Source organism: Mytilus californianus, unplaced genomic scaffold, assembly GCF_021869535.1.
Source record: "Mytilus californianus isolate M0D057914Y unplaced genomic scaffold, xbMytCali1.0.p SCAF_3, whole genome shotgun sequence".
Lineage (NCBI taxonomy): Eukaryota > Metazoa > Mollusca > Bivalvia > Mytilida > Mytilidae > Mytilus > Mytilus californianus.
This window is the reverse complement of record NW_026262679.1, coordinates 38,656,910-38,684,541: the sequence shown is the minus strand read 5'-3', so window position 1 is coordinate 38,684,541 and position 27,632 is coordinate 38,656,910. Positions and strand designations below refer to the sequence as shown.

The following is a 27,632-nucleotide window of genomic DNA, read 5'->3' as shown; positions in this document are numbered from 1 at the left end:
TGACACAACCAGAAAATTACTGTTCCTAATCCGTAATCGTACTTAATTTAGTGTCGCCGTAAAAGTGGGAGATTTAAAAATAGACAATTGTATATTAAACTATGTCTTGTAGTGTTGAGATAATTGATTTCAAGAGACCAGAAGGAAACAGAAAGAATCTATATGTAAACAGCATACCTGGCAGTTCAGAAGAAGATGTTCAGGTATTTATACCATTTAAAAATTATTATTCAGACAACCACCTGTAAGGCTGTATACATGTACATACACTTGTAAGTATCACTATCAGCCCCTGGTGTCATATGCATGTGTAATACTACCTGGGAATAGTATATCTAACATATATATATGTTCCTGATACTACTTACTGCTACCTACTTGATGTTTACACGAGAAGAACAGTAAACATGCTAACCTTCTTGGCTAGACAATTATATGTATATCATGAGTATTTATGATTATATGTATATCATGAGTGGGACAAATTTGGTTGATTATTTAGAGAATCACTGAAGCATGAATGGAGCAGGCCCCCTCTAAGGCAGTCAGTGCCCCCCCCCCCCTTTTTGAAAATTTCAGGATCCGCCACTGATTGGTGGTATTGCATTGGCATGTCAAATGGTTATGTCCTTTTGGAGCCCTTAATTCTGAAATAAAAATCGTTTTTATTACTATATTCCATACCTGGTATCACCAAGGATTTGTATAACTATAAATCCTTGATATCTATGATTTTCAACTATAAACATCACAATTTATACAACCATTTATTTATGTTTAATATTAGATAATTATGCAAGTATAGAGTTCAAACTTTATAGTAAAAAAAAATTATTTTCGATTTGTGATTGTGATTTAATATTGTCCCAGTCTTGTGATTTCACACATTAATAAGACAGCAGCACTCCAACACAGTAATAAAGTCAAAGGCCAGAGTAAAAATACTGTCTAATTACTTTCCTACAAATCCCAGTTTACCAGAAACTGATAGTTTCAGTTTATTTTATTTTATTCACATTTTTTTAGACTCCGAATGATTTATAGAGTTTGTGATATTGTAAATTTATACAAATGTTTGTTGTAAAACAATATCCCTACCACTTTATTCATCATTTATGCGTGATGATATACGTTGTAAGAAAGATAACTCCTTCTCACATAGATATGTTTCGTTTATATTTTAAAGTTAGCTCACCTGGCCCAAAGAGCCAAGTGAGCTATTCTCATCACTTGGCGTCCGTCGTCGTTGTCGTCATCGTTCCTGTTGGTCGTCGTAACTTTAACAAAAATATTCTCCGAAATTACTGGGACATTGGAACCAAAATTGGCTACAAGTGACAATCATCCTTGGTGAATGTAGTCTAAAAATGTGTCCGACGAACCTTCCCGCCAACCAACATGGCGGACATGGCTAAAATAGTACATATATGGGTATAATACAATTTGTGTCATTATCTTGAAAACCGCTATAGATAGAGAAAATCTGACAGTAACAGAAAAGTGAAGAATGTTAACATTTCTTACTGGTCATTTACATCAAACCTTGCAGACGACTTCTATTCTTCTAATTGTAGTATGGCCCTTATATGACGGATTTTGCCATTTTTTTTTTCTAATGGTCAAACTGATTAGGAAAAATAATTGTCGTTCAGATTGTCCCATGAATTCAGAATGTCCCATGAATGACCATCTATAAGAAGTTATCGGAATTTTTGCCGATTATCTTAAAAAGTGTGTCCTTTATAAGGTGACAATTTTAACCATTTTTGTTTACTTTTTCCCCTAGTAACTTGAAAATTGTAATAGATATATAGATATATGCTTTAAATAGCAAAACAGATCAGCAAGACAAGATCTACAAAAAAGTCATCATGGCTGAAATCGACATCTTTAGGGGTTATTGTCCTTAAATGGCAATTTATATTATATTTTTTTTACGCTTTTGCCTTTTATTTAAAAAAACTATAATAATGAATAAATTTGAATAGCCGAAAATTATCAACAAGACAATTTCCACAAATAAATTAACCAACCTGGCCATAAGTGTTAGTCAACTTCTTATAGGAGTTATTACCCTTAAAAGACGATTGTTTTACACTCTTTTGTGTTGGGCAAAAAATACAGAAGATAGAGAGATAACATAAACAGAAAAAATGATCAGTAAAACAACATAAACATGTACAAAATCAACAAACAAAGAGTAGATTTTAGTCATAAATAATATTCTAGCTATAATGTTGGAGAGGAGGTGAGCGACACATGCTCTTTAGAGCCTCTAGCATGTCTAGTCATCTGTTTTATGCTTCTAGCCTATGTTGTATATATTTTTTTTTAAATATGAATTTAACGTAACTAATGTAATGTTTTAATAAATTTCGGAGAAAAAGAGCTGATAATTATCAATCAGATAGAAAGGACTTGTAGGTGCTGATCTTAAAAACCAAATCTAGCGAACGGTGAGGGAGTTTTATCAATAACATGTAGGCTTGGTATGGTGTCCAATTCTTGATTTGTTTTACTGGAAAAGAACATTTGAAAAAATGGTCGAACTGATTAGGAAAAATAATCGTCGTTCAGATTGTCCCATGAATGACCATCTTTAAGAACTTATCGGAATTTCGATACAATTAACCGACAGGGCCGACATTATGATTAAAACATATGTCATTCTGTTGTTTGACGAGGATACGACAAAACTTAAATGATAAACAAATCAATCCAGCACTCTTTTAAATCCTTATTTTCAGTATAATTACAGAAGTGTTTCTCTTTGAAATTGAATTTCGAAAAGTCAAGCGTAAGAACCCATTTTTAACAACGTTCGACTTATGACGACTAGAAACCAACTCACATGAAAAATAAGAAACAATGATTATCTTTTTACAGGAATATCTGTACTCTGTGTTTTCTGTGTATGGATTGATAAATGGAATACAAATATATCCTTACTCTACATCCAATCAGTCTGAAAAAGTAGCGGGATACTATGCTTTTGTGACATTTTATTCTGTTATAGCAGCACATTCTGCTAAGGAAAGTCTATCTAACAAGATAACGATTGCAGGAACAGAATGCAAGGTATTTTTCTTTCGTATATATATGCAAAATTAATGTAGACCAGAGACATGTATGATATTGAACAGATAAATCACGTTCAGGTGGGGGTATTTGCGAAAAATACCATTCGGTAGAAGGTAAAAATTCCTGAACCGCTAGATACGTGCGTGTACAAAAACTATACATATGCCGGTCATGTAATAAATTGCGTTATTTTTAGAATGTAGGTATAGTCTGTTGGAGGGACTTTTGCATTTCTGATATCTTGTTTAAAAGAACTATTTATTGGTATTAATATTGATTTTGTTATCAGTAAATTAAAATATACATATGCACTTTCATGGCTCTAAAGTCTGTCGATACCTGTATCTTGGCATTGCACAAGGTCGTGTTTTTCTCGGACTGTTAATGACGTCTTTATACTAATTTAATTGGATGTTAGATGTGTACTGACTGATATTTAAGTCTTAGATGCATGATTTTTTTATTAATTTTTATTGGCTTTGGACTAGCTATCAGTAACTTCAAGTACTCTCAGATCTGTACTTCGTGTCTTTTTTGTTGTGGGGATGTATAAATACCCTGCCACGTCCGGTCTGCGTTTTTGTTAGATGTCTTTCTGCTTTGTATCGATCTGATGAGTTAAGCTTTTTTCAACTGATTTTTATAGTTTGTTCTTATTTTGCACTGGTATAGCACTATCCCAGGTAAGAGGAGGGTTTGGCGCCAACAAACTAGTTTAAACCCGCCACATTCTGTATAGCCTGTCCCAAGTCAGGAGCCTGTAATTCAGTGGTTGTCGTTTGTTGCTGTATATCATATTTGTTTAACGTTCATTGTTTTGTACCTAAATCAGACCGTTAGTTCCTCGTTTGAATTGTTTTACATTTGTCATTTCGGGGACTTTTATAGCTGACTATGCGGTATGGGTTTTGCTCATTGGTGAAGGCCGTATGGTGACCTATGGTTGTTAACTTCTATGTCATTTGGTCTCTGGTGGAGAGTTGTCTCATTAGCAATCATACCATATCTTCTTATTTTTATAAACAGTAACATATGGTATTTTACCCGACCTTCTGGCTTTGACGACTGATATGATCAACAGGAATTTTTTGTATCCTTAGTATGTTTGAAATTGTCTTTGAAATTTTGAGATGAAACCGGTTTAATGACTTATGCTTCAATTTAGAACGATAACGATGAAAAAAATAGAATTTTAGAAAATCAATGAATAAAACATAGTTTACCGCGCTTGTTTTCGAGAAAATTAAGGTTCAATTTTTTTTTTATTTTGTTGAAATTTGCTGACACCTTAAATGTTTATGGACATTGAGGAAGGGATAATGGTTGGAGGTTGCGAAAGTGTGGGTGGTGACAGGGCTTTTATTATGGCTGTAGCTGCTCATCGCAGGGGCGGACCTAAGGACCCCTTTTATTAAAGTCATATATCTGCCAAAGTCTCGAGCCGGAAGTTTTCGTACTTTTTGCTTTTTCTTTAACAAATCTAAATGCCCCAATAACACCGAAAGTCACATAACAAATCATCTGCGCAGATGTGACAGGAAAGACAAGTTCTATGGTAGTCATATTTTTTATCCCGTTTGCTCATGCGGATATATGTCACTTGTATCTGAATATAAAAATAAGAAGATGTGGTTTGACTGCCAATGAGACAACTCTCTACCACAGACCACATGGCATAGAAGTTAGCAAGCTTATTTCAGAAACATTTGTTATCATATGCACACGGATGTCGTATCATTAGGGTTTTTTTTCACCAGGGACGCTCGTGACCATAATTTTGAAAAGCCAACAATATAAAACGTTCGACAGCATACAAACCAAAAGGACCTACATTGAACAGTCAAGGGTACTGCGACCTTAGAATTAGCACAATATGTTTATTTTGCGAACTGAGAACTACAAACAAAACGTTGTATTTTAATCATCCCAGTACCAAGTAAACTCTGGCTTTAATGAGCGGATGATACACACAGAAAGATGTTATACGGACCGCAGTCGAAAAATACGAAACAATGTACTGAAACAAAAATTTTCGACTGGGAGGCTTTCCATCGTCCCAATACTCCCTGTGTCACAGGAATACACCAATAAAAATGAAAACAATACGTTATTAATTTCATGCGTCCGAAGCGCTTTTCTGGATTTACCTTCATCAGGAACGCTCCCATCTCAGGTCAACTTTGCCTGAGGGAGTTGAAACCTTAGTTTCTTTATAATTTTAAAATTTGTAAACGGACAATTTTAGAAAAGTTTGTTATAAATCATGTCTGTACCGAAGTACTGACTACTGAGCTGATGATACCCTCGGGGACTGACAGTCCACCAGCAGAGGTGTCGACCAAGTGCTGTAAAAAATGAAAACAATACGTTATTAATTTCATGCGTCCGAAGTGCTTTTCTGGATTTACCTTCATCATGCAGGAACGCTCAGAGCCGAATATTTGAAAGCCGAGGATGTATAAGAACCAAAACAGTTCAAGAGCTTTATAACCAAAAAGTACTTTAAAAAAAAACCATATCCATCTTAGGTCAACTTTGCCTGGGGGAGTTGAAACATAAGCAGTTTAGGGAAAAGGCGCATTTTGAAGCAAATATTAACATGTTAAAAAAAGTTTAAATACATGTCTGAGACCAAAGGATTTTAATTTTTATGTTGGCATATACATTTAATGTGAATAGAATTTTTGGGTTTGAGCACTCCTTATAAAGGTAACGTAAATCCAGAAAAGCGCTTCGGACGCATTAAATCTATAAAGTTTTCTTTCCATTTATGAATAATTAAGTCAATTCATTGTATTGCTCACACATACATGCACCAGTAATATTTGTACCTTATAGTCATGTTTAGATATGTTCTCTATATATATATAAAACTATGAAACTACAGTTTAATGAGAAATAAAGGCATTCATTCATTAAGGCAAATAGAGGTACATGGAATAATCGAGACTACCTTAATAAACCAATGAGTGAAGGACAATAGAAGGAAACTGATAAATTTTGTGATTAAGATTTTTAAAAAAGTTTCTTTACTTCATTTACCATTCTGATTAAAAGATATTTTGGAACCACAATATAATATATACATTTAAAATATAAGTGCAACGCATATTGTCTTACTTTCAATGTTAGCATCAAAAGTTTGAAACTCTTTTTTTTTCTTCTTCAGATGATGTTAATCTTTGCTGCATATTGATTAGAAAAATCTGTAACTATTATATACCCAAAATATATTAAGTTCATTTATTAATTTAAGAGTGTTCCTGATAGTCCTGAGCATGATGCCACATACATTTTCATGAAATCTACCAATTTTCAACAACAAAGTTACCAAGCACGCCTGCAAAACGATTCAAAAATATGCATTTTTCAGGTGAAGACAATTAAAAGGAGATTTATTTATAAAAATATTTATTCATTAACAAATTTAACTATTTTTATCAATATTAATTTCCCACTGAATTTTTAAATCTAAGCATTATAATCAGCGGTTTAGAATTACATAAAAATAGTCACAGGTAATAATAAATGAATTTTATAGACGGAAATAAACATAGAAGATTATCTTATAAAAACACAAAATATTAAGAAATTAAGCATCTCTCTATATTGTAGATAGCTTATGCCAAAAGGAAGAAAGACGCACAAACGGTAGCTACACTGCACTTTTCTAAATGCCAAGAGTTGGCAAATTACTACTTAGGCTTCAATGGCTGGTCCACGACTATAAAACTGGCAAGTATATTATACTGAGTTATTCCTCTTCAACTTGTATTAAAACAGTGACGTATATAAAAAAGAAAATATCGAAGGGTTTTTGTGTTCCAGAGGAGTGCCTTAGCGACTGTTTTACCAGAAGAAATCAAAATTATGTTGAAAATCCATAGTACGTTGAGAAATCTATACAACCCTAAAACCTACTTATATTATTTAATGTATTCACAACTGTTTTAAGGTCAAGTTACAGTAAATGGGTTATGTCACAGATTTTGGTAAAAGTTTGCATACAACTTTGGCTCGTTAAACTTTTACTGGAAATTTGAAAAATTAATGCATTTATCTCTTTTATTTTCTGAAATATTACTGATTGAATTCTACATTTGTATCACATAAAATCGGTGAAAACGTTCTTAAATGTTCAATAAGTGATATTTGAGTGCAATTCATCGGAGAAAAAATTTCTGTAACATTGTAAATTTTACTCAAATCAATGTGGTAGCTATCAACATATGACATTCATTTCATACAACTAAAAATATATACCGTTTGCTTTATCGCTTCATCTGTTGAAACTTTGATATATTTGTAGTCTAAAATATACACGAACTGCTGATACACTACAACGAGTTCATATTGTTAATTGTTTCTTTTGGACTTTTTGTAACTTGGATATACATTTTAGTATGTTATACATCAAATATGAGAATTTTAGTCAAATCTGTAAGAGGAATTTGACAGTTAATGCCCATGAAAGTCCACACAACAAATTTCTCAAAGATTTAAAAAAAAAATGTAAATAAACTCATCATAGATACCAGGCTGAACATTTTGTACGCCAGACGCGTGTTTCGTCTACAGGAGACTCATTAGTGACGCTCGAATCAAAACAGTTTAAAAGGCCAAATATAGTACTAAGTCAAAGAGCATTGAGGACCCAAAATACAGTTAAGGTAATCTAAATCATCGTTTATATGAGAAGGATTTTTTTATGGATCAAAACTGGTCAACGAAATTGTTCTTCCTGGTAGCTCCCTTGTTTCACTTTCCAATGTTGAATATATTTTCTTGTTAATAAATAAATATGCTCACCACATACGTATTCATCTCCCGCTAAGGGTCAATCGAAGGTAGCAGGAATACGGATTCAAATGAGGTTGAATTATTGACTTGCAAGTATAAGTCCCAAGTCAGGAGCCTCTGGCCTTTGTTAGTCTTGTATGATTTTTAATTTTAGTTCATTTATATGTTTTGGAGTTTAGTATGACGTCCATTTTCACTGAACTAGTACACATTTTTGTTTAGGGACCAGCTGAACCCCGACTCCGGCTGCGGGATTTTCTCGCTGTGTTGAAGACCCATTGGTGGCCTTTGGCTGTTTATTTTACCTTTAGTCGGGTTGTTGTCTCTTTGACACATTCCCCATTTCTATTCTCAATTTTATAACAATACACCAGCGATCTTTTTGAGCTTATTTTGACAAAAATGAACCAAATTGACTGCTAATAACGAAAAAGTATTTCAAAAATTCGCTTTATAAATGTTTGAAACAATAAATATATTTTTTTTTGTCCAAAATTGTAGCTAATGCTCCTGTAAGGAGCAAGGTTGAGCGAAAGACAAAGACTCATTTTGATGTTATCTCAATAGTTTTTTTTTAATTTTTTATCATGTTTGTAAATCTTATTCAGTTAACGCCACTGTTTATATGTAAGTAAAAGAGGTGGAGCCAATTTCCCGTGAATTTATTTCACACCAGGGCCATTATTAAAAAGTCTTTCAAGCTTTACGACAACTCATAGTATCGCAGCCTTATGTGTGGTTCTTAACACCAAATAATAAACGCCTGAAGATAGCCCAAAACAATTTATCAGATTTTGGCAAATTTTGAGTAATTATCACAAAACTGTACAAGAAGGACATCGTTAACCAAAACCAAAATTATGTTAAAAGGAAGCTGTGCGTTGTCTTTAGGATACAATTGATACAAATACAGACTTGGAAAAAGTTTAAGACTTGAAATATGGTGATCGATTTGGTTGACGTTACAATAAATTAGTGCCACAGTTGTCTACTGATATGTTCCATATGTCGTAGGCAAAATTCCAACCTCCTCACAGCATTTTTACTTGTCATGTGCAACATGAGGGTGTTACCAGTAAATCAGAAACTACTTACTTTTTCCAGCATCTGAGCTCAATCGCAGTTTTTAGGTGAGTTGATGTTGCTCATTCACTGCCCGTTAAGAAAAAAAAACAATTATTCAATCATTTGTGTTGCTCAATCATTAGTTTTCCAAGAGGAATTTTGTGGACTGCTGTTTGTCTTTTTGTCGTTTTGCTTTGTTCAGCGTATTGCCTGTCTTCAATTTATATTGATTATTATTTTCTTTTCAAAACTTCACTACCATAGCAGCTGGTTCAGAAATTATGTAATTTTAGCCATTCAAGCCTTACAGCAAGTGCATGTGTAGGACAATTTGTAGCAGACGGTTTCATCATAGAGTTAAGGAAGTAGTCTGTACAGGAAATGACAGAATGATAGACAGTTGGACACAAGATAGTTAAAATTCAATCAAAATGTACAATGCATTATTGGTTGTGAAATATAATATCCTCTACTCCAAACCACTTCAGGCAAAACGTTTTCGTTTGATTTGGCCTACACGGTACATGTTGTTTAACTGCCAAATATCTACCCTATTCCTGCTGAATTTTTGAGACAAATAATTTTTTTCCAGATCCTATTGTATGCATGTATTATTTATATACTTCTTAAAACATAGTTGTCATTATTTTCTACTTTCCGGTTATGCTAATTAAATATCAATACAATTTTTTTTAAATTGGAATGTAAAATATTTCAAAATGAAGATGCATGGTTAAGTTATCAATTAAATACATATAATTGACCTTATACAATTTCTATAATTGAGTAATTGAGTAAGGCATATATCATTTCTATGCAAAATCTACCGATGCATTTAAAATTTAGAGTTTTCTTTTTTATATTCATATGTCGTGTAGAAAACATTTGATAAAATGAACCAATCTTTTAGACTTGGAGTATGGTATAACATGAAAACAGTTCAACTAATACAATAACTAAAATTAATTGATATGGAATCCTTACGTAGGACAACAACATCTTCAGAAATAACAAGGTACAAAAAGTATCAACGTAAGAGTACTTGCATTTATTGAAAACTATTTTAGTGTCCATGTTTAGCTTAAAGACTAGGATATCAATCAGCAACATTCAAAAGGATTCATTGAAAAAAACATCATTAAAAGAAGAGAAAAATATAACCTTGTATAATGAAAAGCTGAAGTGTCGACAACAAACAGGGTACAAATGAAAAAAAGGAGCTAGAGTAGAGTGATATATTTTATAAGAAATTATACTATTAAATACAATTAATATTTGTGGACAGATGAAGACTGTTCAAGGATCTTACAACAATGTCTTAAAGAAAATGTTCATGAATAAGTTTATTTATGTCAATAATTTTTGTCGTGTTGCAGATTGCGAGATTTAGAGATTATAATCCGGCTTCGGCGATGGCAAAATATTTTGTATAAAAAATCATCTGTCAGAATGTAGAAGAGCCTGAGATTCCATATCTTGCTTACAGATGGTCTGAAATTGCAGACTGACATATGTCCGTTGTCCTTTCATGGTTTAGTGACCACTTATACAAACTAATTTGTTTAAACGTGATATTTTAAGTTAAATGAGTCTGTTTACAATGACACTTTACTGACAGCAGTTATCATACTTATCTAACAATGGCACAACATGCAGAGGGATTACAGGGGCTATGCGATTATTCACACTGAAACTTAACTGACAGTAAATATCGTACCTATCTATCAATTAGAAATGATATACAATGTAACTTGAACGGAGAATACAGTAGCAATAGAACTGTTCATAATAAAACTTTACTGACAGAAGACATCGTACCTAGGAAACAATTAGAAATGGACGGAGAATACAGAAGCAATAGAACTGTTCACACTGAAACTGAAATGGCAGTAGATATCGTACCTATCTAACAATTAGAAATGATATACAATGTAGCATGAACGGAGAATACAGGAGCTTGGGAACTATTCACAATGAAACTTAACTGTCAATAGATATCGTACCTGTCTAACAATTAGAAATGATATCTAATGTAGAATGGAATGATGAATTCAGGGACAAATGCATTGCCAGGAGATATCGTATCTTTTTAAAAATTATCATTTTATATCACCATACTTCAAACTCAATGGTGATTCAGCGGTTGCATCCTTTGCTGTCTGCTATCAAAATATATATGATAGTTTCTGTCTGTCGTCATAGTATTTATCTTTTTTTGCTGTCTGTTGTCAATATATTTATCATCATGTGATGTCTGTCGTCAACTATTTCATCACGTATTTTCTGACTATCATTTGTCTGAAAATTGTTTTGGTTTCTTCAATGAAATAACGTAATAGTAACTTATCAAGAGAGCATGATCGTGATTAATAAACTGCCCTTTAAACAAAAGTAGTGATTGCAACATTGATAATGCCATCACCTTCAACTCCATACAGCCTATACAGCAAATCTCGAATCTGTACAAGGACCAGTACAGAAATAGCCGGTTAATAAAACTCATATTAGTTGCTCAAATTAAAGCTCATATGCTCTTCCGAAGCAAACGTATGAAAAAATAAGAAAAGACCCTCTACGGGTTGGAATCCCAGAGCACTGAACCAGTAAGTATGATACTGTATGCATAGACGGAAAATACATTTTTGCTTTACGCTGCCTGGTCGAATTAGGATATATCGCGTCGAAGATTATTCAGATATTTTGCCAAGAAAGATGCTGTTTTGAAAAATGTGATAAAAAGGTCCTTCATTATACTAAAATTAATGATGAAACGAAACGACTAATATTTTTAAATGAAAATGATGGAACCGGATATCAGCGCAATTTAACAGTTATCAATGTCAAAACATGGACGGGAAGATGGTGGATGAGAAGGTGCATCGAAGATCTAATTTTCATGGACAAGGATACTAATCAATGTAATATTTGAACGTGAGACTGCATAGATGGAGGATATGAGAGCAACATAACGTTTAATTGTAACACATCGGGGGAGGGGGAATTATTACGAAACAACAGTTTAAAACTACACAGAATGGACGTAAGATACCCGAGCAACTCAAACATTGCATGGACGGGAACAATCGGAACCACCTGACAGTCACAAATATCATTGCATCGACAGGGATACCGGAACAATCTAAGAGTTACACATGAGATTGCTTGGACAGATATACAAGAGCACTCACTGAAAAGTATCTCAATGCCAATGCGTGGAAATGAGATATCGAAACAATATAATAGTTTGTAATTACACTACTTTTGCATGGACAATATACCGGGGCAATGTTACAGAATATCTGATAATTAATGACAAAGATTTTCCAAGTTATCGAATATTACCCTTGCCATAATGATTCCAGAGTTCTTAATCCTAATTTAAATTATTGAGAAGTGTGAAAAATAAAATGAAAACAACACGTTATAAATTTCATGCGTCTGAAGCGCTTTTCAGCATCTGACGAATGAAAGTTTTCTTTTTTAATTTTGCTGTAAAGGAAAGATATGTGGTTTACAATTAGGAAAAGATAAAATATCCGAAGCCGAACATTTAACATTACTTGTGAACAATAATACTTCAATTCTTAAGCCAAAAATGAATCTGCTGCGTTCGGAGCGCTTGTCTTGAGTCGATTTGCATCAAAAGTACTCCGATTCAAACGATTGGAAAGTAAAAGATACAATTATAAAAACGCGTAGAGTCGCATTAAATTTCAATTTGAGATGAGAGTCCATTCATAATGAAAATTAGTACTAGTACATTAGGTTGACTGTATTGAATTTATCATTAGCTTACGCATATATGAGATAAAACTAAAACATATTACAAATTTGTTGGAACTGATATAGGTTTGCTGATAATTGAATGTTATGCACATTGGTTTATAGATTATTAAATTATCTATGTTTTATGCGCTATTAATGCAATTTTGAAGGATGATAAGCAGAAAATTAATTGAGAACTACAATATTTTAGATTTCAGTGAAGATGAAATAGCGTATCAGTCCTATTAATTTTGTTGTTTTGAAACATCTGAAAAGAACTAATTGATTTATAAGCTGGAATACATTTTGTAATTTTAATGACTTGATTGTAAGCCGTTAGTTTTGAAATTTTCAACATTTTGCCTGCCAGGTTTCTTTCACAGCATTTACCCATTAGGGTATAGATACAATTGTGAATGGAAATGGGGAATGTGTCAAAGCGACAACAACCCGACCAAAGAGCAGAAAACAGCCGAAGGCCACCAATGGGTCTTCAACACAGCGAGAAATTCTGCACCCGGTTGGGGCTTCAGCTGGTCCCTAAACAAAAATGTGTACTAGTTCAGTGAGAATGGACGTCACACTAAACTCCAAAACATATAAATGAACTAAAATTAAAAAACATACAAGACTAACGAAGGCATGTTTTGTAGATGGTAGTTACTTACTATTGAATCGGCATTTGGTTAAGTGGTAATTTGATCATTGGAACTTTTGCCATATTATTAAATCCTTTGCAGTTTGACTTCTTTAAATCAACGTGCATGTTAACGTGTTTACAGCATCCAACCCATCTTTGTTCACAATCATCTTGTTAACAATTCTACGTGTGACGTGACACATTAATATTGATTGATTGTTGCTTACTGAACGTCTATTGTATACATAATGAAAACATGACGGTAAGCGGCAATATTGTGATCCGTGGTTTTTTTCCACTTTGAATCCGTCAGTCCATCAGAAGAGAGTAACAATAAAACAGACGAACTTCCCAAATTTCTCGTCTGACCTGTGCCTTTTCTAAAGCATTTGCGGAATTCGTTTTCGATTAAACTTATATTTAAATAACAAACAAACACTAACAACAAACAACCATTATATGTATACCTTGAAAAAACCCATAGGAGATAGAAACAAAAAGATATGTTAGAGACTGCACTTTGTAAATACAGCTGATTCACAAACCACGCCGCTTTTGGGGAGATATTTAATATTCATAGATATCTTATTTTGTTTACCTACTGGTTCCCAGATATGATCTCCATGATTCATCTCATAGACACAAAACTTGGGAATTTTACCAGTATAAATGCAGTTGGATAGCGGTCAAATTGAATTCTCATGAAGACTTAAAAAAAAAGTAGTGGGAGGGGTAGTACAGAATTATAGTGTAGGTTAAAACTCTTAGAAGTTCGCATCTTATTCATGTTTAAAATATGCCGCACAACCCTATGGGTTGACCTTTGGAAAATATAGTAGTGTATGTGATCTTTCCTTTCCAGGATAAAAATATTTACGAAACTTCATAGTAAAAGTGGCACTGTTTTAGCCGTCAAAAGAGCTCCTACGGGAAATTGCATTGTCTATATTTACAGAAGGTATAAATCGTTATAAACCCGACTCAAACAACACCACACAGACACGTTTTGTATGTAGATATAAAAAGGTTTTTGCACTCATGATACATATAGCTCTATTTACAGCATGCTTTTAATATTATTTCTGAAATACATATTTGATATTTAGATTTGAAAATAAAGAATTGACTGTTTAGTTCAAGTTTACCTTAATTTTTTTTAAATGTTTTACTTGAAGGATTAAAACATCGTAAACATGGATAATAAATAGAGTATGATACACAGGGGATTTTCTTGAATCATAATCTTGCAGATTTAAAATATTCACGAAACACATAACATCTTATTCTTCATCACCACATGTTCACTGTGTGAATTTTACGTACGATAAAATATTCAACTGAATATAGAACTTTACATGCTATTACAAATTAGTAAGATAGTGATTTCAAAGACAAAGATAATCTCAGCTCTCTATTTTTTATGGTTTTTATATTAAGAAAAGCACGACAGGAAGATAAAAATAATCATTATTATAAAAATAATACTGATGGTGATTATGATTATGATAAATAATGATATAAATAAACAGTATAGTTACAACGATGATGAATCCATGTTTAAAGCTTATTCTTAGTATGATTTTAGCTCATTCTTAGTATCTTTGTAGCTCATTCTTAATATGTTTGTTGCTCATTCTTAGTAAGTGTGTAGCTTATTCTTAGTACCATTGTAGCTCATTCTTAGTATGATTGCATCTTATGCTTCAAATACTAATTGCTTATTCTTAGTATGATTGTAGCTTATTCTTAGTATGCTTGTAGCTCATTCGTAGTATGCTTGTAGGTAATATCTACGGCTGAATATTGAGAGATGATTCATTTTTTTTTTTGTCATATGTCTAATGATAAATAGTATTTCTAGTAAAAGTTACCTCAGTTTGACCTAAACTAAAACCTATTATTGGAAACTTAGGATTATAAATTAATGCATTATCAATAGAATTCGACTAATTGCTTCTTGTGAAAATTTTACCATTAATAAGTGTAATTTAAGTGAAATATTATATGTATTAAGGCACGTAGAGTCACGACGCGTTATAATCCATGAGTATTTTGTGCGTATTTTAGACTAGACGCCATCTTACTATCCTTCGAGATGACTGTTTGATTTAATGTTATTTATAGATTTAAAATGTATGATATCATTGTTTTACCTGTATTAGAATATTTTTTGTGGGTCTGATCAGTCAGAAAATTGTCATTTCTTGTGTCTCCCTTGTTACACTTTCCGATGTTGACATTGTTTTCTTTTTAATGAATGAACCATATGCTGAACACATGCGTAGCCCATCTCAACTAAAGTTCAACCTAAAGATTGCATGAATATGGATTCTAATGAGATTGAATTATTGATTTGCAGGTCAATAGAACATCAGCGATGTTTTAGCTTATTTTGATGAAATTGAACAAAAACTGACCTCTTATAGCTAAATATTATTTCTATATCCTGCTTTTATAAATGTTTGAAATAAAACAATCATATTTGATTTTTTGTTTAATTCCTAGCTAATGCCCCTTCTAGTAATGATATAAAATATTTCAAAAATATTTAGGCTTCAATGAGACCTACCTTTCATGCTTGAACAATTTTTAATCTATTTCAAATCTGTCTTCATATTATCATGGTTATACAGACATCCAAAGTGGTACATCAATGATATTTACTGCTATAATTACATTTCTGTTATTCTATAATAATTTAGAATGAGACATCTACAAAACAACTAGCTTTACCTACCCCTCCCCTTAACCACCTGCTCATATTCCTTTGTAAATGAGAGTGGTTGTCTTTGGTTATATCTTAAAGTTTGGGTTTTTTGTCATTCAGGGAACTTGATAATGAATGCAGAAATGTAATAGTCTCTGTTAAAATTATTCAAAACTTTTATAGAATAACGGCGATTTAGAGCTTGACATATTGTATACACTTCTATATTTTTGAAGATGGTATGTTGATCTCTTGATGCCTTTTTTTTTGGTTTTTGTTTTTACTTTGGTTGGTGCCCCATTGGCGTATATCTCACCCCTCCCTTTTTATGCATATTTACATTTGATTTTTGGTCGTCTCGTCAAGTTTACATTTATAAGCCCAAGGTAGCAGCCTCTTCAAATAAGTATTTAAGGTAACACATTAAGTGTCTCTATCTGACTCGTAATGTAATAATGGACATAAAGTAAACATACATTTTTCTAATTATATAGAATTTTACATTAATTTATATATAACACAGTTAATAGAAGACAACGAGGAAGACAGTAGCGGTAATGATCTTCGTAAAGTTCGATATGTTTGTGTGACAAGAATTGACATCACTGGTCACCACCTTAATTCTGAAGGAATGGGCGCCTGGGAAGAAACATATCTAGTAAAAGGTATAAAGTCACTTATAAGCTTAACCTTGGGGCCATTGATCAATTGACTCAGATATCTTGAAAACTATGGCAAACCAGTCTTGGGTAAAGATAAGGATACATAAGCTTTAAAGCTTAACGCTATGCAAGTTTGACTGATAAATCCATAAACAAAATTAATTTACCATTAACATCCTGTAAAGCTGTGTTATAATAGCATGCAGACAATACCAGCCCTAGAATTTATTTCAAGATTTCAATATATTTTTAAATGTTCATGCATTAAACATATTTTTTTGCTTATAACAGATCTCCAAACAATCGATAAGTGATGGCAGTTAAAATGCAATACGTTACAGCGAGGAAGAGTCAGATCATGCTTCATATAAAACCACACTTATGCTAACAAAAATCATTCATTTGCTTGTTTATTTATTTGACACGGTTAATTGACATATTTTTAAACACCATTCTGCAATGCTATGAGAACCAACTGTGCTCCTCTTCTTAACAACTTATTCCTTCATTTCTATGAGGCATATTCCATACAGGGATTTTCAAAAAGGATTAAGAAATTTTAACTTCTATATCTTCATAGAGGATTTTTTTTCATTGAACAATTCAAAGATTAGTGATTATGTTGATCGCATTTGTCCCTTTGATTTTGAAATAAAGGGTACTACAGATACAATTTGATTCATATCTTGATTTCCAGAATTTAACTTTGCGACAAAAGTGCAGTAATATGCAAGCAGCACATAAATATTGCATAACTATCTGACAATTGATACTCTATTTCTGGGATTGTGTTTCATATCAGTTCTTCCTTTAGATGGTTTCTGCTTACAAGGAAGTTATTTAACCAAGATGTCGTAATGTTTACGAACGTCATCATAAATTAGTTGTCCGTTATGGAATATCTATGTAAATGACTATGGATATGTTCCATCCTCCTTATCGCGTTTATGACATAACCGAATGTGGCTTATCGGTAGGTTTTTACTTACAACGAGCAACAAGACGGATACCACTAGTGAAGCAGGAACTGCTTTCCCTTCCGGATTAACTGAGTTCACCCGAATTGTTTTTTATGTTTTGTAATATCTTATTTTTCAATGAATGTACCCGTTATTTATATGGGTCCTGGCCTTTACTATACACATTGTCTTGAAACAACTTGTATTTTCGCTTCTTACTTTCACATAAAAGAGATTCATTCGAGAAGTGTACTTTGTAATAATCTAATTAAAGTAAAAATAAGATATTGGTCTATAGAATATTTATCTAAGTCAATTAATACCCTAAATCAGTCTTTGATTTGAAATTAAAATTTTATGTTGCATGAAAACAAAATTTCTGTCTCTGATTTTATTTACTATTATATGAATTATAATATCTATAGTTGTTGTATTTATAATTTCAGACCCTACAAGCAAGGCCAAGGCTATTTGTAAAAGTAAGAAGCTAGCATATCAGAGATCCTTAGAAAATGCATTTTCGAAAGTAATTCTTATTGTATTGCCTAACGGTAAAGTTACAGTGGAAGTTGATACCACGCAACCAGATCCTGTAATTCTAACAGAAAAAGAGTTGGATGACAGCAATGTTTTAAAGGTAAAATAAAAATTGTTACAAGTAATTCTGTGGACTGCCAAATTTTGTGTTGCGGAATAAAATAATTTGTAAATGCAAGATATTTGAATTTAAAGTTAGCCAAAGCCTTTTCGAATGATATCAAATAGGTGTATGGAAGTTTATTCTACCTTCAACGTTTTTCCGTTCGTCCTTCTATCCCACATTTTTTCTATCCGCTACTGATTCTGAACACCATGACATAATTTTGTGAAACTTTCACAGACTATCTTGCTCATATGATGACTTTTTAGACCAATTTCATTTCGTCAACCGAATCAGTTTGGGGGTTTAATTTGTAATGACATGGACTTTGTCATATCTGCATCTAAAGTACACATTTGTATCCGCTTTTCTCCTTATCAGCACTGAATGAAACTTTCTCAGAATCATCACCAAATAATGCAATTCTGCACATCCAATTTGTCTTTTTTAACAATGGTTTTTCACCAAAGTTAACTTTACGAAGTTTTGGTTGTTACAGTTAAGTTCTATTCGCTTTTGTTGCTCTGATATGTTTTGTCTCGAGCGTATCTGGTAAATGTGGTTCCAGAAACAGTTTTCAAAGCCTGATATCACTGATGCGTTTCTACGTGCAAGCCAAAATCGGTATATACGTTTGTATTTTCCATAGTCATGTAACAAGATCATAAGTCATCCACCCTAAGTAAGTCGATTAAGTTTGTTTGAAGTATAAACACAAGACATTTCGTATGATGAAGTTCACACAAAGTAATAAACAATGACTAATACTAATGTGATATACTTTATTGATGGTTTGTTCAAGTTATTATTTGGTAACACTTCCGTTCTTTCACCAGGTAATTTATATTAATTATTAATACTAACCAGCATGATGTTTTATTCACAAGTTTGTTTACTTACATTACGCATTGTTCTCTTTTGGATACAATACCAAATGAGGATACCGCATTTGGTTTGATTCTATTTACCAGTATATTATGTTTACTTATACCAGATTCTAAGTCCCAAAATGTCTTATAACATCATTAAACAGAATAGTTGTATGTGTAGTATAATTTATTTCAAGCTCGACGGGACAACTGCGATCAACATATTCATCAAACTTTGTGGTAGCAAAATTTTGTTCATCACTTAAAGGGATTTGAACCAATGCCACGATGGCATTGAATCATGGGTTGAAATCCAACTTGGAGAAGGATAAAAAAGATATCTACCGCAAATTTGCAGATCATATATTTTAATGAATTTTAGGTGAAGTATATGTTATTAGTGGTGTTAGCACTGTATAATCAGTTTTTCCGATGGAGAACGTCTGTTGTAAATTTCTCATACAATAAAATGATATTGATGTGACTGCATGGTTCGGGCCATCATCCTTTACTTACAACACAAAATGTACAACAGACGAAAAACAGCTGATGTTCAAAGTGTACCATCTACATGCCAAAATACATGGTGTACTGTATTACTACCCTAGATATAGCCGACGAAGGAACACTATATTTGTATATAAGTGGTAGTTCGAGTATTTTAGGGCGCTTGGCACAGTACAGGTGATCTTGCTACTGTACCTTAGACGCATAGGTTCAATTCAAGTTGAGGGAGGAACAAAAATGTGCTACCACAAAATATTTGAGGTGCAAGATTGTTGGTCTTAATTTCAGAAGTTTACATATGTCAAATAAGAGCCGTCGAAGCACGTCCAGACGACATAGAAATGCCGGTCGTCTGTCCATCTGTCCGCCTTATTCAACTCTTGATTGATATCAATATAATAAATGTGAGAATGTTTAATATATGATCTATAATGCTTCAATCCAATTTGAAAACTATTAAATTTGTATCGGATCTATGTCCCTTATTGATATATAAATTTTGCAAAATTTCGTGGATAGGGATTTCAACCTTACAGTTACACAGATTATGATAACATTTATGTGAAAGGATTATATCAAAAGTATTTCCATCTCGCTGAAAATATGTACATAACAAAAAAAAAATGTTTGGTTATCGCCCTTGGAAATATAAATTTATCAGAGATATTACCTTGTATGCCCTCTCTTTTTTATAACTTTTGATGTACTTTGATGAGACAGATATGCAAGATTTGCATCAATATCTCCTTGTTCATAAATTAGTGCATCTTCGCTAGCCAAGGGTTACGATCCACTCCCCTCCTCTCCACCCTTGGCGGATTGAGATAGAATTTCGAAGACACAAGGTAATGATTTTCATTGGTTGCAGTCGTAACTGGCTGCATCCAATCAAAAAGCACCTATAACATGATCATGTGTAAATGTAGAAAATGTAAGTAAACAATTACCACGTGCTTATTGTGCAACAAGTCTATACATCCCTAAACATACGACGATATTCTGTGACAACTTAAATGTTTTTATTCAGATATTAGAAGTTCCTGTGTATGTTTCATGCACAAATGTTGGAATGTCAGGGTATATTTTCGTTTCCTGCTTCACCAAGTTTGTAGACTTTATGCGCTACCGTTTTTTCACCTCCACACTAAAGAGGGTTCAAGTGCTACCATTGGTCAAAAATAATTTATTCGGAATGAGCGTGACTTTAATCAACGGTTTTTACCGATAGACGGCGCAACATTGTTATCACAAATGTTGGCTCAATCTGCCAAGGGTGGAGAGGAAGGGAGTGGATCGTAACCCTTGGTTAGCGAAGATGAAATTAGTGCTGATTGAAATATTAATTGGAGTGATGGTCCTTGGAAAGGGGAATTATATGACAATTTGCCTTCTGAATGCACGCATGCTTGCACCATGAAGAAGATGATAGTGAAAGATTCTTGTTAGTTGCATCGGAATGTATAAAAATAGTAAATATGGCACTAATATGGAAAAAATGTAGTCATCTTTGCAGTTTTATTGATTATGATATATTTATCATGCATCATACGTATGTGGTATTTTTCAAGAATTTTACTTTTATAACAACATCGTGTCGTTATTTTGACATTAAGCGCCCTATATTAGTGTTGCATGAGTATTCATTAAACAATATGAATGCAATACTTTAGAGAGACTGATACTTATATTGTTCGTAGTTCTGCCCAAACACATGTTGCTTTTCTGTTTGTATCTTGCATAGATATTTCCAATAGAAAAGTAATTTTCTCATACTTTCCACCATATTGGGTTCTATATTGTTTTGTGCACGTCATTGGTTCGCTTAGATATTTGACTTATAGACATGATAGTTTTATTAAAAGGCTATCTCGGCACCGATATATGGTTCAATTGGTGAGGTTTGTTTATTTTGAAATGTACATAACTGTTGAGTTCGCCTTTGAGGAAAGGCCTTCCTGTTAAATATTTGACAAACACTTCACAGAAGAATAAAAATTGAACAACACGAATTCTACTTTAATATGTATTTTTTAGGTAAATGAACTGGACGAACTCCCAGATGAAGATGTTGAAGATGTAAAGGATGAAGTTGATGAAGGCGTTGATGCAATTAACCTCCATATCTTACATGAATTAGAGGAAATGTAGCGCATGATAAAATGGAGAGATTTGAGATATATTTGATCTCAGAGAATCTAAGTACAGTGTTTCAGAGAATCTAATATACATTGTTTCAGAGAATCTAAGTATAGTGTTTCAAAGAATCTAAGTATAGTGTTTCAGAGAATCTAAGTAAAGTTTACAATAGCGAAATGAGTTGGCCGAGGAGAGCTGTATGACCATTAAATTATGTTGTAACACATTGGTTTATTTTTATATATTTATGTTTTGTTAAAAACTAAATCAATTTTTTTCAAGGGCGAGTCAATTTATAATCTATCGGAATAAGTGCATGTTATCCAACCTAATGCTGTTTGTTCCTCTTTGAAAAGTATCCGTTTTGTTACGAAAATTCTGTGAAATAGCCATACATCATATTCAACGCAGTTTTCATGATCAGTCAGTTTCAACAGACAATCAGTATTCCAATAAGTAATAATTCTGCATCCCTACTGACCGCCTATTTTTTGTACTCATTTGAGAAAAATTCATACAGAACCTTTTTAAAGATAAACATAAAACATATTGGAAAGTTCTTTAATTGCACTTCCAGATATTTTGATGATGTCCTGTTACTCGATAACCCTTGTTTCAGTGACTGCTTCCATATCGTATATCTTAGTGAACCTTAGATTATGGGTAATTCCGAAATTAGAAAGTCTGCTTTATATCTGACTTGATCTTTTTCTAGTTTTTAACACAGATGGACGACCCAAACTAGAATGTCTGATAAAAAATTTTAATCAAATATACCAGGCTTATAATTTGTAACGCCTGACGAGCTTTTTGTCTAAGACTCATCAGAGGCATTCGAATAAAAAAAATTTGGAGTACCAAATCAAACACGAAGTTCAAAAGCATTTCAATCCTAAATTAACGAGATGATTTCAAATTTTAAGTTTTCTAGCAGTAATATATCCTTTGCCCCATCGTTTGACGTTTACATGTATAAATTAATACGTTATGCTTATAAAATAGATAATACGGACTTTATTAACAGTGGTGTTCCCCTGACACAAAAAGTGATGCAACAAATTAATCAGGAAGAACAACTGGACACCAAACTTCATAAGTTTTTACTATCACCATCACGAATTGTTTGACCGATACAATGTGTATGTTTCTTGACTCACTTACGACAAGTTTTCTCGGTCTTTGGATACCCTAATAGTCGTTTAATCTGTAAATTTAAAGATTGTGTCATATTCCTGATTATGACATTTTGACTGGGTGTTGATCCATGCATATCCTATTTCATGTGACATTTTGACTGTGGTTGAACCATGCATGGCAGCAGACGGTTTACTTGTCTACGCACCCGGTATCGCTCCTTTTTGAGTCATTTCGATTCATTCCATTTTTTTTACCAATATTTGTATCTTCTACATGGGTTTATAGACTTTATTAAGATCTGATCATCGGTTAACTACTGTTGCTTCTAATTTAGATTGCACAATGATCATACATAGAATATTGTCAGATGGCCTCTGTCCATCTATTGGGGATTGTGTAAGCCTTTCCTTTAAGTAACAAGTTATTTTCTTGTTATCATTGAGACAGTTGCAAGAATGTTTACTGTTTTTGTCAATTTTGCCGATGGTACACACCAAGTCCGTTGTGTAAGTTTCTCTTTTAATCGTAAAAATACTTTTTATATAACAGTATTGCTATTTGAAAGTAATGGTATTTAATGGGGTCAAGTAATGTGCCAAAATCTATTTTGTTTACGCTTTTTTTGAAAAAAAAGACCGGTATCGGGTCATGAAGTGTGTCCAAAGGTGCGTTATTTAAGAACAGCCTTTAACGTCACTTCGATTGTAGCTTTCAATGACAGAAATGGACAAGTTCCACAAATAAAAAAAAGACCATGCAAATAATTTAAATCTGTCTAAAATAGGATATGCACATGATGATCTGCTGTGCATTCACTATTCACCATGTAAATCCATACTCAATTGAAATATAACAAAAGGGAATTTGACACAATCGTTAAATTAACAAATCATACGCCATTCGTTGGGGGAAGGGGCATAACTGCTGAAAATTGGAAAGTTTACAATTAGAAAACTTACATCGTCTTGTCTTTCATATATCCTAGTTAACAGACGTCCATCTCTGCTAATTTTAAGAGAAAGATCAAGATATTAAGGAGACCTTCTAGTGTTGGTGTTATCTTTAAAGTCATGGTCCCTTGGATATATGAGATGCAAGCATTCGCAAAAATGTGGACTATTGAATGACAGGACATCATCAATATATCTGAACATGAAATTTAAGAAATTGGCAAGATTCTTTTTCTCTTTGTCTTTGAGAAAGTTTTCTATGAAATCTTCTCCATATGAATACAAAAAACAATCGGCCGATTAAGTACCTGCTCCACCCTCCCCTGTTCGTCTTATTATATATCAACCGGGGAATGTGTTTGGGGCAAGATGATGAGCATTATCATTAATAGTAGAGTATACATGTATGATCTCTGCTCTAAATACAACTAACTGTTTTATGTTTGAGATGGTTTATGATGATTTATTGTTGTAAAATGCTTTGAAGACATATATTAGCATTTGTGAGAGTATGATGTCTTTACTTTGCCATTAAGAAGATTACAAAAAGTGATGTAACTCTCTACTGTAGAATGATTTCAACATTTCTACAGTTTTTTGCGATAATTGAGATTTTTTTCAGTTTGATAATAACATGGTTTAGAACTGACTTTGATGTATTATCCAAATGAGTTGTTCGTATTCATTTGTAGGTGTAAATGAACATAACAGAAATTAGTGCAAATGAAACAAAATAAATATTTTGATTTTAGAATAGATATAATTTGTAAATTTGATTGATTCTTTAGAGCAGTAGGAGCCAATGATTACATAGCATATTAACAACTTGAAAACATTCCTCTGGCGTGTAATTTGACAAGAAAGTGTTTTTTGTGTAAAAATCTGATATTAAAACTCACGAAAAAACGGGCATATCGATTACAGAATATGAAGTTATGTAGAAAATCAACAATCATTTTGAGTTGAATTTTGATAATAAATAAAAAAGAAGAAAACACAAAGAGGTCTATAAAAAATAATATTCATTAATCGTTAAACATTTACATACATAAAATAGGAACCGTTAATGTTATTACTACCACTGGGTTGATACCTCTGCTGTCGGACAATAATACCCCTATGGTACCATCAGCCCAGTAGCCAGTACTTGGGCATGAAAATATTTTGGCCTCGAGCATCACTGAATAGAGATTCATTGTCGAAATTGCTCAAATGCGCTTCTGGTGCAGTATAATTGATACCGTTAATGTCAAACAGATTACACTACAACCAGGAGAGTATATCCAATATACCCTCTTTTTTCATTTTGTCTCTTCAGGCCAAATATGGCCTTGTATTTCAACTTTATCATATAATTTCTAAATGGCCATAATTTGGTTCTTAAATGGATCTATTTTCAAAGCCATACTACTAGGTTAAACAAATCTCTTCATAAGCGTACATTCTAGCCTTCAAAGTCAGCTTATTTTGGATATATTGTCAAAATACGATGAGTCTGTTCATTTTTCGGACCTAAAAGCTTGAGGAAACCTTGGCCGCAACCTAGGATCCAAAATGTTCTGTAGCCAAAAGTTGCAAATGATGATATTGAATCCCTAGACACAAAACATTTCTAGATCAGGGATGGCGACCAAAGTAAAATATGTTAAGAACTGTTAAGAATTATTGAAATTTGACCAAAACTGACGCTAAAATACAAATAATGCATACTTAAGAGGCCATTACTTTGTTATTTTTAATGTGATGTGCCAAAAAGAAGTTCGTTTGTATCAATAGTTCTATCACAACTATTTCAATGCTAAATTTGTAATATTTTGACCTGATTAAAAAACATCAAAATCTTAGGGCCATTTTTAACCCTTCGTGAACTTATTACTTTAACACCCTTCATCCGGACACATTCACTCTGAACCTACTTTTTATTTACTGACTACTTTATATAAAATTATATGTTTTTTATCGTTTTGAATATGTATGAAACATTTTCCACTGGACGTTTAAAGAACCCAACAATCCTACCTAGTTACATATATTATACTCTAAATGTTTTTTGAACAAAACTGATTATAATAGGTCAAAGTGTAAGATTTTGTCAAGGACTGGTTAAACTTGGTTAAATATAATTTTGAAATTGTCGAGAACGTTTGGGATTCGATTCAGTTAATCACGGTGTAGATTTGGTGGAATACTGTGCAAAGTCAATCAAGTAAACTTTATTGTTACAAGACATTATGTTTTTGTCGAGCCTTCGACTTAAGTCGAAAAAGCGAGACATAGCGATCCTACATTCCGTCGGCGTCGTCGTCGTCGTCGGCGGCGTCCACAAATATTCACTCTGTGGTTAAAGTTTTTGAAATTTTAATAACTTTCTTAAACTATCCTGGATTTCTACCAAACTTGGACAGAAGCTTGTTTATGATCATAAGATAGTATCCAGAGGTAAATTTTGTAAAAATAAAATTCCATTTTTTCCGTATTTTACTTATATTGGACTTAGTTTTTCTGCCGGGAAATATTACATTCACTCTGTGGTTAAAGTTTTTAAAATTTTAATAACTTTCTTAAACTATCCTGGGTTTGTACCAAACTTGGACAGAAGCTTGTTTTTGATCATAAGATATTATCCAGAAGTAAATTTTGTAAAAAAATAAATCCATTTTTTCCTTATTTTACTTTTAAATGGACTTAGATTTTCTGCCAGGAAACAACACATTCACTCTGTGGTTAAAGTTTTTAAAATTTTAATAACTTTCTTATACTTTTTTGGATTTTTACCAAACTTGGACAGAAGCTTGTTTATGATCAAAAGCTAGTATCTAAAAGTAAATTTTGTAAAAAAATAAATCCATTTTTTCCTTATTTTACTTTTAAATGGACTTAGATTTTCTGCCAGGAAACAACACATTCACTCTGTGGTTAAAGTTTTTAAAATTTTAATAACTTTCTTATACTATTTTGGATTTGTACCAAACATGGACGGGAGCTTGTTTATGATCAAATGCTTGTATCTAGAAGGAAATTTTGTTTTCTTCCAGTTAACCAAACTTGGACAGAACCTTCTTACAATCAAAAGATAGTATCAAGAGGAATATTTTTATTGATTTACTTCCTCATTTTTGTTGAGCCTGTGATTAACAGAAAAAGTAGGCGAGACACTGGGTTCCGCGGAACCCTTACGAATTTTTTTTTTCACCGATCACTCACCATCTAAGATGAAAACTAGAGTGGTCAGCTCATAGTGAAAATAATGTTTCCGGATTGGATGACATGATTTCTTGCTGACTGTCAAATACGCCTTAATTTACCTTCAACGTTGAGCTAATTTGTTCAATGTAGTCAAATTAACATTATCGCTTTGGGTGTTACAATATTCATCCATCCATCGGATCAGTGACTGTAAAACACGTTATCATACGTGCTTTTATTCCTGGAAAATATCCTAAACGATAGAGTAGCCGTTACAAGATGACCAAGTCGATCCCGAGAATTTATCTAGGTATTATTATACCCCACGCAACGAAGTTGTGTAAGGTATAATGTTTTAAACCCGTCCGTCCGTCGGTCCGTCAGTCCTGTTCTTGTCATCACAACTCCTCTGAAACCACACAACAGAATTTTGTAGATAATAAGCACATACTATGTAGATGTGCATATCGACAAGACGTTATGATTCAATATTTTTCTAGGAGTTCTGCCCTTTTAACTTAGAATTTT

At 32.9% G+C, this 27,632-nt stretch overlaps 1 protein-coding gene across 1 annotated transcript; it reads left to right on the top strand.

The window, feature by feature from the left end:
• Positions 1 to 90: 90 nt before the first annotated feature.
• Positions 91 to 22,109, top strand: LOC127734528 (RAD52 motif-containing protein 1-like). The gene is made up of 6 exons (XM_052244447.1): positions 91 to 203; positions 2,887 to 3,078; positions 6,697 to 6,816; positions 16,582 to 16,723; positions 18,126 to 18,316; positions 21,730 to 22,109. The coding sequence occupies exons 1-6, from the start codon at positions 102 to 104 to the stop codon at positions 21,841 to 21,843; spliced, it is 861 nt and encodes a 286-aa protein (XP_052100407.1). The 5' UTR covers positions 91 to 101; the 3' UTR covers positions 21,844 to 22,109.
• Positions 22,110 to 27,632: the final 5,523 nt, after the last annotated feature.

Bases quoted from the DNA above. Each gene is read 5' to 3' on its own strand.
- LOC127734528 (XM_052244447.1), top strand. From the start codon at position 102: ATGTCTTGTAGTGTTGAGATAATTGATTTCAAGAGACCAGAAGGAAAC. The intron at 204-2,886 runs GTATTTATACCA...ATCTTTTTACAG, and splicing joins GTTCAGAAGAAGATGTTCAG to GAATATCTGTACTCTGTGTT. The intron at 16,724-18,125 runs GTATAAAGTCAC...TTATAATTTCAG, and splicing joins AGAAACATATCTAGTAAAAG to ACCCTACAAGCAAGGCCAAG.